A 16,507-nucleotide genomic window follows, 5' to 3' on the forward strand; every position below is an offset into this window, starting at 1 on the left:
TTCAAATTTGTACAGCTATTTACTCATGTATTTGTGCTTCGATGACCGTCATTCATTTGTTTTTTTCTTCTGTTTTATTTTCTGTTTGCGTCACTCATTTTACAAAATGGAAAACTTAAAGTATCGCATTATTTAGTAGTACGAGTTCCGCCGTGGCACTAGTGCTGCCGAAACGACTCGAAGGGTGAATGATGTGTATGGCGGTCATCTTGCAAAAGAAAACACAGTTCGTTTTTCGTTCCAACGTTTTCGTTCTGGAAATTTCGACCTGCAGAACAAGCCCCGTGGACGGCCTGAGACCCAAGTTGATAATGAAGTATTGAAGGCTATTGTGGAAGCGGATCCATCGCAAACCACGTCCGAGTTAGCTGCAGGCTACGGTGTTAGTGATAAAACTGTTTTAATTTACTTGAAGCAAATTGGGAAGATGAAAAAGCTTGAAAGGTGGGTACCTCACGAATTGACTGAAGCAAACCGGCAAATGCGCGTCGACTGCTGCTTTAAATTACTGAACCGGCACAATAATGAAGATATTTTAAACCGAATCATTACCTGTGATGAAAAATGGATTCTTTACGATAATCGGAAGCGCTCAGCGCAATGGTTGGATCCTGGCCAGCCAGCTAAATCCTGCCCCAAGCGAAAATTAACCCCAAAAAAGTTACTTGTAAGCGTTTGGTGGACTAGTGTCGGTATTGTTCATTGCAGTTTTCTCAAATCTGGCCAGACTATTACGGCAAACCATGATGGAAAAGCTAGCGGCTAAACAACCTAGGCCGGTCAATCGCTCCACGCCACTGCTACTTCACGACAACGCTAAACCACACACTGCACAACAAACGGCTACCAAATTAGAAGAGCTTCAATTTGAATGTCTAAGACATCCTCCGTACTCCCCGGACCTTGCTCCAACAGATTACCATTTTTTTCGAAATTTGGACAACTTCTTGCAAGGGAAAAAATTTAACTCTGATGGGGCAGTCCAAATCGCCTTCACAGATTTTATTGATTCCCGTCCGACTGGTTTTTTCAATAAAGGGATCAATGAACTACCTATGAGATGCAAAAGTGCATAGAAAACAATGGTTCATACTTTGATTAATTAAATATATTATATTTAAAAATATTCGACTTTTTGTTCCTCCCATACAAAACGCCAATTTCATATGGAAGGACCTAATATATATATGTGTCTTTACTACGACATCATGGAACATTACGATCTAGCCTAACTTAAGACTAATAAGTAATTTATGCCTAACCTAATTTACTAAAAAGGATTGTTATCATAAGTAAGTGTCCAATAACACTACTTATAGTCTCTAGTAAAGAGAAGACACTCTCTTCTTGTGTTAAATTTTTTGTCCTTTTCAATCTTCTCACTAGGCCCGTGGTGTCAAGGAGTTGAATAGTATCGACATTCACGTGATGGTGGAGCCTATGTTCGTGTGCTCCAGCAGTCTTTTTTTATTACTGTGGCGACGTCCTCTACATTAAGGTCCCGATGGATGGAGGAGTAATTGAGAATGTACCAGGGAGCATTGACTATTCCTCTGAGCACTTTGTTTTGAAATCGTTGGATTACTTGGATGTTACTATTACTGGTACAGCCCCACAGTTGGCAACCATAAGTCCATACAGGTGTCAGGACTTGTTTGTACATTAGTAAATTATTTTGTACTGAAAACGTGGAATGCCTTCCAAGCAACCAGTACAATTTAGAGTAACGGAGATCCAACTCTTCGCGCTTCTTTTTGACATGGACCTTCCATCGGAGTTTGGTGTCTAGCGTCATACCTAGGTACTTAGCTTAATTTTGGAACGGCACTTTGACGTTTTCAATGTATACTGGCAGGTAATTTGATGTTTTGTTGGATAAGTTTATGTGAACTGATTTAGACTGATTCAGTTTTATCCGCCATTTTTTGGTCCACAAGCTAACAATATTTATGGCTTTTTTGTAATTTAGCTGCCTTTTCAGTAGCCACTGTAGACATGATAGCAGTATCATCGGCAAAGGTCGCGATTACGTTATCTTCTAGATTAGGAATATCGCATGTGTATAAGAGGTACAGGACCGGACCTAACACACTTGCGGCACCCCAGCTTTTATTTCTTTTAGTTCTGAATAATCATCTTGTCTAAACATTCTTTGTGTTAAATATGACTCAAGGATATTTGAAAATTGACGAGGCAGTAACTTCTTTAACTTATGAACAAGTCGTTGATGCGACACTTTATCAAATGCCTGAGCTACATCCAGAAAGACCCTGGAGCAGACTTTTGGTTCTTCTAGTGCTTTTTCGATATTATTTGTAATTCTATGAACCTGTTCTATGGTAGAATGTTTTTCTCTGAAACCGAATTGGTAATCTGGTATGAGCTGTTTTTTGGCAATAATAGGGTTAGGACATTTGAGAAAGAGTTTCTCAAATAGTTTTGATATAACAGGTAACAGTGAGATTGGACTAGAAGACGTGACTTTGTGTGGCTCTGTTACGTGTGTTCCTGGCTTGGGAATCATTATAATTTCCGCAACTTTCCACACATTGGGAACATATTAAAGTCGAAATGAGGCATTTATTAAGGTTGTCATTTTAACTACGGCTTTAGGGGGGAGATGCTGTAGTACTTCACCCGTAATTACATCAAAACCTGGCGCCTGTTTTTGTTAAACATTTAATTTCACTTAAAACTTTAATTAAACTTTTGATGTGACTAGACGGATGTTTAGATCTTCTGACGATATTTCTTCGAAGTCAAGTGAATCTTCTTCATCAATTTGAAATATATTTTCTCGATGATCAGCAAACCTCTTAACTTTTTGTATGTATATTACTATGAAAATGAATATTCATCAGTTTATATACATTAAAATTACATTATAAGTAGAATATATATATGAATATAATCGAAAGCGTACCGCATCCCATAAAATGACTGACTGTTTAAAAAATCTATCGTGAAATTTGCAAAACGTGTTGTATATGTATTGGATTAATCTCTATTGTTATTTTAAGAATAAAGATCGAGTTGTAGGTCAAATCTTTTAATATAAAATTTTCTACCTACATATAATTAACGTTTCGGTCGCGGGCTTCTCGAACTGAACACATCATTTAAAACTACAAGTAATAATAGATAAAGAACATACATAGGCATAAAATAATTGAGGAAAACATAAACACGTACAGAATCACGAAACAAGACTACAAGAAATTAACTATCGTAAAAATGTTCATGTCAATATTACAAAACCAACTGGGGTCCGACGATCAATAGCCGTCAGCCAGTAGAAAAAGTGGGGTTCCTGATATTCTACAACGGACCATATAGATGTACTGTAACAAATAATGGAGAAATACAGGGAGTTTAACAAGCCACTTTACATAGCTTTTATCGATTATGCCAAAGCGTTTGACACAATATATCACGAGGCTATTTGGGAAGCCCTTTATAAATACTACATAAACAGGAACTGTGTAAGAGTACTGAAAAACATCTACGAGCCAAACGTAAGCGTACGTAAGCCAAGTCAAACTAGAGACACGAGGACGAGGTCCGGATATTTCGATTGGTAGAGAGAGGCGTGAGACAAGGAGACCCAAGCTGTTCATAATGATACAACAACAAATTTTCGAATAACTCAACTGGGAGTCGGGAGGAATAACACGCCTCGCGTACGATATTGTCTTATTCGCTGAAACAAGTAAGGAACTAGAAAATATATTAATTATCTTAAACAAGTTAGTTAGTTAAAAAGTATGTCTTATGATTAACGAGAACAAAACTAAAATAATGATGAACTGTGCGGTTGCTACGAACACTGCAGTACCGGAAACCGACTTGAATATGTGAAAAACTACATATACATATACAAGTAAACAGAGTTATCACAAATACTCATACACATAACCCTCCCGCACTACAGTCGCGCCGCGGTAGGTTATGCGCAATGCATTTCCCCAAGAAAAAAAAGGAATAACACAGACCACTTGGCCGGTCCAAGTTGCGCTGGATCGACAGAATGATATAATGACAGAATATATATAGATCACGCTTTATCACGTGACCATTTTCATACAAATTTGTTTGGCATTTGTGGGTAACTTTGTCTCAAGCTCTTGGTATCTTCTCTGAGGAATCTGTATTCTGTACTGATAGGTTATTATCTACGATTACAGTCTCTACTAAATCTGTGGTATAAGAAAATAAAATCATTACATATTATGTGATTATTGAAATATAAACCAAACAATTTACATAATAATTATTAAACTGAAAACTGTGTTTATTATTTGTTGAGAATGATAATGTAACGTATAAATAAAAGTCTAATAGGAAAAAGATGCGAAGCCCATCTACAGCGGTGTTTCGTAGAGGTCGATGAATAATGTTTTGAATGATTTATTTTACAGATAGGTACAACATTCGAATTTTATTAATTTTTTTGTAATTACTATTATCGCGATGGGATGTTTTTATAGCAAAAAGGAAATTTCTGACTTGCATCCTAACATATTTCGGGTTGTTAATATTGATGAAGATGGCTCAGACCTATGTTCCGGTCAGTTAGAAATAACAGATTCAGATATAATTCTTTATAGAGAAGGCAGAGATTCAACAGTATGGCCACTACATTCGTTACGAAGATATGGCTTTGAAGGAGATTTATTTAGTTTTGAGTCTGGTAAGTGTGACAAATTTAAACAAATCTATCTAAGTTACCATGCGTAATAGGGTTTTATTGTAATTTTTTGACGATCAATTACAGGACGGAGGTGTGAAACAGGTGAAGGAATATATGCATTTAGATGCCGAAGAGCATCTGTGCTCTTTAGAACACTACAACAACAAATCCAATTACGGAATGTTGTCCATGATTCAGTGTCATATCCAGTATCAAGAATCAATCCATCTCCTCAGAGCAGACAAACACTTCAAGCTAGTGTGGTACACAGATCTTCAGTGGATAATGGACAACCAGATACAGTTTTTAATAATAATCCTATTTTGCCACCATTGCCACGTAATCCAACACCCAGGTCTCCATCTAGTGCTGATATATTGGAGGTAATTCAACCTTTGAATGGACGTAACCAAACAAGTACTCATGCTACTAATATTTACCAAGTAAGAAATTTTAAAAGGGAACACAATAACAATCAGTCTGAACTTGGAGATGGGCGACATATGTATTCTAATGATCTTAATAGAGACTTGGCAATGCTTAGAAAAACCTTACGACGTGAAATGGCTTTAATTGCCATCAGAGACATTGAGGATGAGACACGGTTTCTGAAAGGGAGGTATATGGAAAATGAAGGAGGGCCATCAAATGAAAAGACAAATGATACTGCTCAAAAATCACTACAAGATACTGGTAAATTGCATGCTGATCCTGTTGCCATGCAGACCACCATAAATTCTGAGCTGAGTGTTGATCAAAAAGATTCTGTCAGAGATCCTACAAGGCTATATGTTAATATTACACCAAATGAACAACTTGCCATAGAACCTGTTAAAAATGACATACCTATCACACCAGTTACACCCAGACCAGTAGAGTATTGCAATCTAACTATTGGCTCTAACCCAGAGGTCAACACATATGCTAATCTTATGATTGGTGAAATGGCTGACAACATCAAAAAACGTGATCATAATCAGAAATTTTCTGAATCTGATACTTTTATGTCTATGTCACCAGTAGAGGAATTAGAAGTAAACTATGCTGTGTTAGATATTGATACAAATAAAGAAACTCTACGAACAGGTATGCAAGCAGCAAGCCCTGAGAGTCGATCAAATAATAGTTCTAAGAATAATAGTACTGCATCTTATTCGTCACATGCAAGGAGCCGAATGGTATCACAAAATAGTATAGATAAAGGTTCAAGTACAAATACTCTACCATCATTAGCCACAGCTAACATAGGTTATACTACTATCGATTTTGACAAAACAGTGGCATTAACTTCAGTTGCGGCAGCAGCTGATGCAAATCTTGATGGTCGTAAAAGCAGACATAACTCATGTGTTATTATTTCAAATGCTTGTGAAAGGAAGTAAATATTAATTATATTTATTTCCTAATAATAATGATACTATATTCTAGTTGAGTATAATATCATTATTATTTATTACAAGACCATGGAGTTACTGAGTATAATACAATATACTATAGGAGCATAAGGATAATTTCAGTCAGTGTAACCATGACTTGCACAAATGCCAAAAAATATTTTTGACCAAGAGTTGATTGCTATAAAGGATTTTTATAAAATGAGAAAGCCCTATAGGAGATCGTAAGTTTTAAGTTAGCAAAATACTGATTCAACTTAATTATATCACTATATTTGTATGTCCAAAGCGATGTTCATGACCAAAGCTAACCATTTCTTTTTAATAATGTCTAGTGTAGATATATCATTCAGATATAAATTACTTAAATTGTCTGTGTAGAGATGTCATCAAACTGGCTGTTTAGTATAATTGTGTCAAATTAGGTATGATGAAAGTAAGATTTAAATAAATAATACAGCGATTTGCGGTTGGCCTAAATGGAGGAAATGTGTGAAGGTTTTTTACTTGTTTGTATAGGATCAAATATATGTAGCCATCATAGAAGGCACAATTATTAGGTAAGTAAATAATTATCCTAATATTAAGGTTACTGCTTACATAAGTAGTTTAAAATTGCCAAAGAAATGTATGTAGTCAGGGGTATTATAAGTACAATTGATATAGTTCGCTTTTCTCACTGTATTTAAGCATGGAAGACCACCAAAATGGAAAACTAATCTTTGTAATGGTAACTTCAAGTACTTCAAAGAAGCATCAGTTTATAGACAGCTATTATTATTGTTGTGTCAAGATAAGAGAATTGAATAAGGGGTTGAATGAGATAAGTTTTTGTATTCATTTGTACTAAAGAAAACTTTATAAGAAAAAGTATGTTTTTTAAACTAAAATGTTAATTTATTTTGTCTATATATAATATTATAGAAGTTGTGCAAAAAATTGCTTGATTTTAAAAAGGACTACTACTATCAAGAAACTTAGCCTTCCTCCCAGTAAAATCATGCAAACAATGAATCGATCTGCAGTTTTATGGTCAATCAGAACATTTAAGTCGTCACTTATGGTACATGTCCGTTTACCTTTATAAATACTGGAGATAAAGTCTAGTTTCCAGTTTTCCATTAGGAAAGTAGCATTTTGTGTGCCGTTGACGGCGATAACCCGAGAATAAGTTTACTTTCAAATATGACCTTTTCAGATATTTTCGAACTGATACTACTTAAAGACCAAGGAAATTGTGTTCGGCAATGCACAAGGGAAAAGTATATCCAGTAGTACTTTTTTAAAATTTGGCATTTTTTAATTTCCTTAATCTTAATTTATAAGGTTTTTTAGTTCTAAAAATGAGCCACAATGTTATACTGTTTTGTTTCTTATTTGACTGATATTTATATTAAGTGCCAAAAGTGAAAGTGAAATATAGTGTAATTTATTTTTTGATAAACGTTAGTTTGCAAATATGTACTCTATTAAATGGTTTAATGTTATACTGAAACAAATTCAGAAAAATGTTAATTTGATTGAGTTATATGTAAATGATTTTATAATGACATCCACTTGTTGGTGAAAATGAAAACCGCGAAATCTTTTAATTGTTTAATTATTGGTAGCAAACAATTATAGAAAAAAATTTTCTCGTTAAAAAGACAGTACCTGAAGGATATTTTTTTTAATGTATGAAATGTACTAATGTGAATAAAATTTACATATTTACATCGTGTTGTTTAATTTTATTTTCACATATTTGTTCGTGTTAAAAGGAAATAAAAGCAAAATCACCTTAACTTAAATTTAATTATGTAAACATTATATCAAGTACATAAAGTAACTAGAAATAAGCGGCATGGCGACGAGTAACCAAGAGCAGCAGATGTCACCTTTCGCTGAAAAAATAGTTTAACTTTATGTAAGATTAAGCTATACTTAATAATTTATTTTCAGTAAGAACTTTGCCGGCCTCTGGGGGGTTATTTGGAGAATGGGAGATATATACATTACACCACCTGCACCCCCTGGCGGCCGGACTTATATAGTGTTTATAGAAAGGGGCCGTGTACATAATTATAATCATTCTATTGAATAATAATGAAGTATTTTATAGTTATTTAAATGTATTGTTATTATTCAATTATTTATATTGAAAGATAAGCATATAGTGGAATCCCGATAACTCAAAACTCGTCAAGTCGAAATCCTCAGTAAATAGAAAAAATTGCCATTCCCTTCCACAGATCCTCTAAATACGGGGTATCTCGAATAATTCAGATTTTGTACTTGAACAAAATGTTATTTCCCTACGAAGTATTGATAATACATACATATTTATACTCTGTAACTCGAATTTCGAAAAGGAGACTGTAAGGCGTAGTTAGTAAAGTAAAATGACGTCTTACTTGGAATTCCCTGAAATAGCAATAAAATCCAAGATGAATGTTCGGGTTCTTGGCTTCTAATATATTGTTTTTGGTCTTGAACACGTGCAATGAATGAATAAAAAAAATCAAAGTTAATTCTTGTCAAGTCGAAAACTCGATAACTCAATTTTTTTGCCATTCCCTTGATATTCGAGTTATCGAAATTCCACTGCAGTATGAATTTTTGCGATTTGTTTAATAAGTAAAAATTGCTAAAGCTATTTGTATTAGTTGGCAGACTACTAGACGACTTAAACAATCTCAATTCTACATCACTCATGCAAAAGATCACCTACCTAATTAAATAGTAAGCATAACATAATTACATCAGAAAGAGGCCAAGATCAAGGGTTGTAGCTTCACTGTGTTTTTTTTTTAAATATTGATTATAATTTAATAATAACCGTATTAGGTATATGTAATGTAACCATTAGCTACATTATTGATTATATTTATATTTTGTACTTGGAAAGACGGTAAATAGCATGTTAAGTATGTAGGTATATTTCATCAGAAAAGACGGAGATAGGGGTATCAGTGACTGTGGTATAACACTTACAATTGTTTTCAACGTTTTCAGGGGCCTCGGTAGAAGCCATCTCAGTGGGACTCTCCGTTGTGAATCCTGTCGTTTTGACAACCAAAGCGTTAGTGCGCGTGACTAATAAGCTATTAAATTAAAGCATATCACATACACATGACATAATTAATGTAAAGTGAGAGAAATCATAACTCAATTAACTGCATACAATATCACCCACTTATAATGGAGACATTCAACATTAAATACAGTTACATACAGTGTAAACTCTAAGTAACGTCCCTCGATTTAACGACGAACACCCTAAATCAATTGGCTTTGGTGGGTTAAGCTTGTCTGTCATACAATGATACACTCTACATAGCCTTACACCCACTCTTAATAACGACGAATAATTAAGTAATAAAGTACTTTTTAAGTTGCTAAAATTAGTAAAACCTACGCAGTTGTGTACGTTTTTTAGTCGCCTTTTTATCCTAGCCCGCAATAAACTTAGCTGTCGGCAGCATGCATACGAACTTTCTAAGAAATTCGTTCTTTTGTTTACAAATTGGGATTGCTTGCACGTGTAGACTGTTGTTGACCATAACTAATAAGTAGGAGTCATGTGCTATCTATACATTTTCTTTTCTCCATTTAAAGTCAACTCTTTAACGACATAAAATGCACAGTCCTTTCAGTGTCGTTATATAGAGTTTACACTGTAGTCTAATATTTGTAAAAATAATCTATCCAAAGGAGAGTTATCCATGTTCTTTGCATATTTCTGTTTTAGTACCACATATAGTTTTTATTGTTCCCTTTGTATTGACATTTTTGTCAGCAACAGTTGCATATTTGCATATATTTGTATTTATATAACATTGTAAATTGGGAACCGTATGAACACTTATGCAATGTTTGTTTGTTTTATGTGAGATTGTATGCAGTCGTAACCCGTAAGGAATGTCCAATTGAAACAGCATACGCATGTTATGCATTCGAAGAAGCACCTATCGATTAGTATTACAGAATAATAAAATAAAATAACAAACAGCTAGTACAACATTGATGATGTTTTTCCTTAATTTTTCTGTCATTAGAGAGTTTCATCGTAAAATTTATATATCCTGTGTATTCAGTACGCGGTACGTGCTCAGATAATCGTCAGATAATTATGTATCGATAATTCTCTTATTTAGTTATCATTGTCGTATAATTAAAAGACATGCAATTAAGGCTATAAACATGATTATTTGTTGGGTGCTAGTTATATGCACCATGAACATTACAAAAATTTGTAATGTTTATGGCGCTGAAAACTATTTTTTTTAGATGTTATAAATATTTACTTTATTTTTGTCCTATATTTGTCGTCTTAAACAAAAATTTGTAATGTTTATGGCGCTGAAAACTATTTTTTTTAGATGTTATAAATATTTACTTTATTTTTGTCCTATATTTGTCGTCTTAAACAAAATGAAATGTTGTGACAAATAATACTGAATCTAAGACGAAAATCACATTTACTCTTTGGTCTCTTTCTAAACTTACAAATCAACTCCATATAAAATGTCCACTTATTATTTGTATAGAGAATAACATACCTGCTTCATTGTATACTTGAGTAACGAGAAACGCCACGTCAGAAATATTGAGAGTGGAGAATGTCAGGAGGCAAGAAATTTCATGACCTGATGCCAAATCGCTACTTAATGTCACGTTGCTGTAAATATCGTACGAATCTTCCGATTCAATCACTAGATCAGTGGCGTTCACTGCCTCCCTGAAATGAAAATATGCTAAGATTTTAATACAGAACAACCTCGCCCCTCTAGGTATTTCCAAATAAATACGACTTTGGGTCATTTAAGAAAGGTGCGTACCGATTCTTCAAAGGCCGGCTACGCACTCGCAAGACTTCTGGCAGAGTTAGTGTCCATGCGGGGCGGTGATTCAAATCAAAATAATTTATTCAGGTAAGTAACACAATGTACACTTATGAACGTTAAAAAAGAGATATATACTTATATTAAATGCATCTAATTTTACATTTACTGTGACTGTGAGTTGGTGGCTTTAAAAAACGGAACGGAACGGAAAACGTTTAAAAAAATGGTTCAGTCATCGTCCTGAGACAATCCCTACTGCAATAGCGAGTTTTTGTACCGATCCCAAATTTGCGACGTGAGTCCGAAAACAATAGTGCACAGAACGCTATTACAAGTTAAGAAATACTAACTATGTCTAGGTATCTATACTGGATCTCAAGAATAATTATAATAAGTAGGTACGCCAATAAAATATGCACTTTCTTATTTTCATTCGGTGCAGACAAAGTTAAACAGAAGCTCGCAAAAGTGTCTTATACCAGTTCATAGATGTAGAAAATTAAATCTATATTTTCAGGAAAAATACAAAAATACATATTAGGTCCTTACATATGAAATTGGTGTTTGGTATGGGAGGAACAAAAAGTAGATTTAATTTAAATAGAATATATTTAATAAATGAAAGTATGTACCATTGCTATCTATGCACTTTTTCCATCTTATAGGTGGATTCATTGATCCCTTTACTAAAAAAAACATTTGGACGGGAATCAATAAAATCTTTGAAGGTTTTGAGAGTTGACTTTTTTACCTTGCAGGAAAATATCCAAATTTTGAAAAAATGGGGCGTACGGTGCATTTCTTACACATTCCAATTGAAGCTCCTTTAATTTGGTAGCAGTCTGTTGTGCAGTGTGTGGTCTAGCGTCGTCGTGAAGCAACAGTGCCCAAAAGCTGACCAACCTTGGTTGTTAAGCAGCTAGTTTTCCATCACGATTTGAAGTTGTTGACAATAAATAAACGTCCCCGGCACTAGTTCTTCGTAGTAAATTTTGGCTTGGGGCACGATTTGGCTGTTTCAACTGGGTTCAGCCATTGCGATGACCACTTCTGCTTATCGTACAGGATCCACTTTTCGTCACAGGTAATGATTCGATTTCAATTTTTTTAATTATTGTGTCGGTTGAGTTATCTAAAGCAGCAGTCGACGCGCGATTGTCGATTTGCTTCACTCAATTCGTGAGGTACTTTCCCACTTTTCAAGCTTTTTTATCTTCACAAAATATGTTTATTACAGAACATAAGATACAAGTATCACTTTTTCCACGTCATTAAATTTGAATAGGTAGACATCCCTACTCATCGGCAAAGAAGACAGTAAAACAGACCCTAAATATCGCAAATTAATTAGAAGTAGCCTGTCTAGCACTAGTCCCAGGCCCTTTTATCAACTAGATAATCATTAACTTTGTAGTAAGCCTGTTTACACAGCTTTTCTTTAATACATTTCTTAAATTTATTAAAAGGCAGAGATAAAAGAGCCCCCGGAATTTTATTAAAGAAGAGTATCCCGTTTCCCAAAAAAGAATTACTAACTTTAGCTAGTCTAGTAAGGGGAAATATCGTAGCAGCAGCAGCAGCAGCAGCCTCCGTTTGTTCCGAGTATTAACATTGTGCGTATGTTCTATTCTAATAAACTTATCACTATTTTTGTAAACAAATATATATGTTTATGATATAATATATAATATTCATAAACTAATTGCGAGGGAAAGGTAAGTATATGAATTTCCTTGAATTTATGTCTCAGAGATTCCCTACATTTTAAATTATAGATTGCACGAATAGCCTCTTCTGCAGTATGAAAATAGTTTCCCAATCTGCCTCAAGTGGTTTAATACAGTTTTATCACTAACACCGCAGCCTGCAGCTGACACGTAGTTTGCCTTGGATCCGCAGCCACAATAGCTTTGAATTCTTTGTTATCAACTTTGGTCTCCGGCCGTCCACGGGACTTGTACTGCAGGTCGAAATTTACAGAACACAAACCTTGAAACCTTCTGGAAATGGTCTTTAGCAACACCTCCGCCATACACATCATTAATTCTTCGAGCCGTTTTCCTGCAGCACTGCTGCCACGGTGGAACTCGTATAATCTTTTAAATAGAGTTACGCAAAGAAAAATAAAACGGGAAAATGAAATGAATCATGGTTTTCGAAAAACAAATGCACGAGTAAATAGCTGCAAGCATTGAATTTGGAATTCTTATCCAAAGCGGAGACATTTGACGACAAGTGGCCAGAACGACATGACGTCAATTTTATATGTAAGAACCTAATATTATTACTAAGATACTAAGTACAAATGAAAGCTATTTTTACCTATTTCACGATTGTTGTTATGTATTTAGAATAGTAAAATAAAAGCCTCGTGTTTTTAATAATAAAATCTTTTGCAAAAATTCTGAAAATAATTAGTTACCCAAGTCATCGGTTATCTATTTAACGTTCATTGGAACATTCCTGTCATCCTATCTTACTGTCAGTATAAAATCATACCTAGTATAACAACTCAGTCCAATTACAATGTTAACTAAAGTTCATTCGTCTCTTACACCATTTTTTACACCGAGTACGGTTTTTATGAATAATGGCGGTTACTAGCTAATTATACGTACCCATCAACAGTGAATGTCAGATCTGGATAAGGCGCCACACCTAGTGCCTCACACGTAACAAACACGTCTTCATCGTCATCAGTATCAGGGCCATCCTCAACAGTACTGAATTCCAATTCCACACCGGTTCCTTCACCTGGAATAGTGTTTATGTAAGTATGTCACGTGATAAAACTCACAACGTTAACGATTTTTTTCACTATCGTTTTATAATATTCACTTTGTCCAGACACTTCAATCAAACCTTAATCTAGTTGCAAGACCTGTCAAACCTTAGATTAAAATGACTATTTATTAAAAATCACCCAACTGAAATATTAAGTGTTTTGCAATAGAAAAAAAAATACTAAATGGAGCTTTAGAAATCTATCAGCAATTTTTATTATGGAAGCTTTAAATTGTTTCAACAATTGAAACCTCACTACACATATTACTATTAATGTGGCTATGAAAACCAACAAAACTCGGGGATACGATAATCCTAATTAATTGAATTTATCTCATGGGATTGATTATTTTCAACATGACGAAGAGACAACATACAAAACAATAAATTAATCTACATGCGTAATTTATTATGTACATTACACTACAAAACATATCTTATTATGTAAATTACCGTAAATTATTAAAATATTTACCACCTCGCATGCTACGATTTTTCACATTAAATTGCTACGTGAAAATCTGCAAACTCGTTTCCTGTGACCGCAGTGCAATAAAAGTGATTTAATGAAACCTTAGTGTGTATACTTATTTTCTCTTCGTGGTAGAACGTGCCAAATATTTCTATATTTATTTTTTAGTAAGTACATTGCTATCCAAATACTTAAGCAAAGAACAAGATTTATAAAGATGAAAAATTTCCAATACCCGCTCTGTAAAATGTCATTAGAGCCATTTGTAATTCTATACAGTACTTTGCTTATTTTTTTCATGATATCGTATTACTAGGTCCGTGAATCACAAACTGGTGCAAGTAATATTTTTGTTAGCACTTACTAAAAACTATTAATGGTTCATATTGCCGTACTTCGTCAACTATATTTGAAACTTCGCATTCGTATACTCCGGAGTCCTTCACCGTCACGTTTCGCAATAAAATGTCGTCACCTTGCACTATTTCTGAAACACAAGATCAATAATTACTGAATGATTTCATAGTTAAATGCTAGAAATTCCTATAAATCGTGATAAATAACTAGTAGTTAGCTGGTAGTTAAATTTATTACTTTTCAGCCAGAATAAACCGTCTACTGTTTTATACAAATCCGGTGTAACACTTGTAGTTATTTCGCATCAAGATTTATTACGATTTTTTTTTAAATTAATGTACTTTTGAAATGTCAATTGTCTTAAAATACTTTATACATAAAATCTTACCAATATTGTGACGTAATGCATCCGGTGGATGTCCAACTATCCTTTGGTAAATGAGACTCCTTTCTTCGCTGGAGCCATTCATTGGGCTCCACCACCATTTTACAAAGAAACCTTTATCAGATTCATTTGATTTTAGTTCATATCCGCATTTTAGTGGCACGTCACCGCCCGCTTTCATATAATCAGGTACCTCAAAGTCTGATAATGAGAATTGCTTGCTGGCTGAAAATCAAATAATAGAAATTACACTATTTGTGTATGTAATGTATGATTTAGCTTGTTTTAGGTTCGCACCTCCATTAATAAAAAAACATATATTACATGTAATAACGGAGAAATCAGGAATGTTTTAAAACCGTTCAGGACACACAAAATAATTTTTCTATTTAGTTAACCTGTAAACATATAATTAAGATGCACCTTGAACAAAAAAATATAAACAGACACTTCTCTAAATACGACACTGTTTCTCGCCAATAGATCATCGTTATTATTTGAATGTTATTGTGTTAAACGTCCATTCATCTTTATGATTTACAACATAACTGTCCGCCTACATTAATTTTTTAAAATTATCTTCAGGGAAGTACACAATATGGGGGTCTTCCGATTACACCATCTTTATTAATAGGATACCTTTTACAAAATGTTTCAGGAATATATGTCGTTAGCAGGTCACCCCTGCTGTCAATTTGGTAATTGTAAAATAGTTTCATAAATATTATTTCCGAATCCCACAAAATTAGGTCATATTATATACAAACGAATAAGCGGCTATCTTGGCCAACCTTGAGTTGGTCCGGGAATGTTAAAAATACCACCGCGATCGGCAGCGACCTCAGTGTTGATCGCACGCGCCGTTTATTCGAATTATTTGATAGAGTTAGCATTATTATCCAATCTTGTATAAAAGGATGCGCAATGCGCGTTCTTCGATACCTCATTTTACTACGAAGTGTATCTTGCATCTAGGTACTATAGTCGTCAATGATGGCAACTTAATAATATGTAGGTTCAAAAATATTAAAAGGTAATAGTTTTAACAAAAATGCTATAGCAGCACAAAATATGAAAGCGATAAACGTTATATTTTTTATTATCATAAATGTTTCAATTCAATTTCGTAGAGTTCAATCAATAATTAATTAGAAAATTAATACGAGATAGAAGAACACGCTTTCTTTACTCGTTAAACTTTAATAAACAGTTTTTTTTTTATTTTGCCAGCAAATGTGAATATTATTTAACGTGAAAACAACTCACCTGTTACAAGGAGAAGGATCAATCCGAAACGCCACATTGTCCCTGACTTACGGCTGCGTGAGACCGCCCGCCCTATTCGTTAAATGGCCTTCAGTGAGGTTAAGAAAACCAGATAAATATATCACTAAATACACTATATTCCTCTAGCACGATTTGGCTCTAGTCGTGGCTTTATATTTCTTATTCTCGAAATAATTTGCGCGACCGCCGCCGCCTTTGACGCGATATAGGTACATAATGGCGAAATAAACTGATATTGCGTAGGAGAGAATTTTCTTTCAGTATAGTATGCTGTTGGTCAATGTATACGCAGATATATGTTTTGGGTTACAA

General features: G+C 34.2%; 2 protein-coding genes across 5 annotated transcripts; one reads left to right on the plus strand and one right to left on the minus strand.

Moving 5' to 3' along the window:
• The first annotated feature begins 4,210 nt into the window (after nt 1-4,210).
• Nucleotides 4,211-7,774, plus strand: LOC123719939 (fibroblast growth factor receptor substrate 2). Its single transcript, XM_045676268.1, has 2 exons — nt 4,211-4,690; nt 4,775-7,774. The coding sequence occupies exons 1-2, from the start codon at nt 4,471-4,473 to the stop codon at nt 6,070-6,072; spliced, it is 1,518 nt and encodes a 505-aa protein (XP_045532224.1). The 5' UTR covers nt 4,211-4,470; the 3' UTR covers nt 6,073-7,774.
• Nucleotides 7,775-7,859: 85 nt separating this feature from the next.
• On the minus strand, nt 7,860-16,403 carry LOC123719940. 4 transcript variants are annotated; one of them, XM_045676271.1, is made up of 7 exons: nt 16,175-16,403; nt 14,912-15,133; nt 14,531-14,653; nt 13,529-13,664; nt 10,626-10,804; nt 9,058-9,123; nt 7,860-7,967 (listed from the first exon to the last, which is right to left on the minus strand). In XM_045676271.1, the coding sequence occupies exons 1-7, from the start codon at nt 16,209-16,211 to the stop codon at nt 7,891-7,893; spliced, it is 840 nt and encodes a 279-aa protein (XP_045532227.1). In that variant the 5' UTR covers nt 16,212-16,403; the 3' UTR covers nt 7,860-7,890. The 4 variants fall into 4 exon arrangements, with proteins under 4 accessions (XP_045532227.1, XP_045532229.1, XP_045532228.1 ...); XM_045676272.1 differs by lacking the exons at nt 7,860-7,967; nt 16,175-16,403 and adding exons at nt 8,097-8,552; nt 15,548-15,667; XM_045676269.1 differs by lacking the exon at nt 7,860-7,967 and adding an exon at nt 8,104-8,552.
• Between the last annotated feature and the right edge of the window lie 104 nt (nt 16,404-16,507).

This window comes from Pieris brassicae, chromosome 2 (genome assembly GCF_905147105.1).
Source record: "Pieris brassicae chromosome 2, ilPieBrab1.1, whole genome shotgun sequence".
In the NCBI taxonomy this organism is placed as follows: domain Eukaryota; kingdom Metazoa; phylum Arthropoda; class Insecta; order Lepidoptera; family Pieridae; genus Pieris; species Pieris brassicae.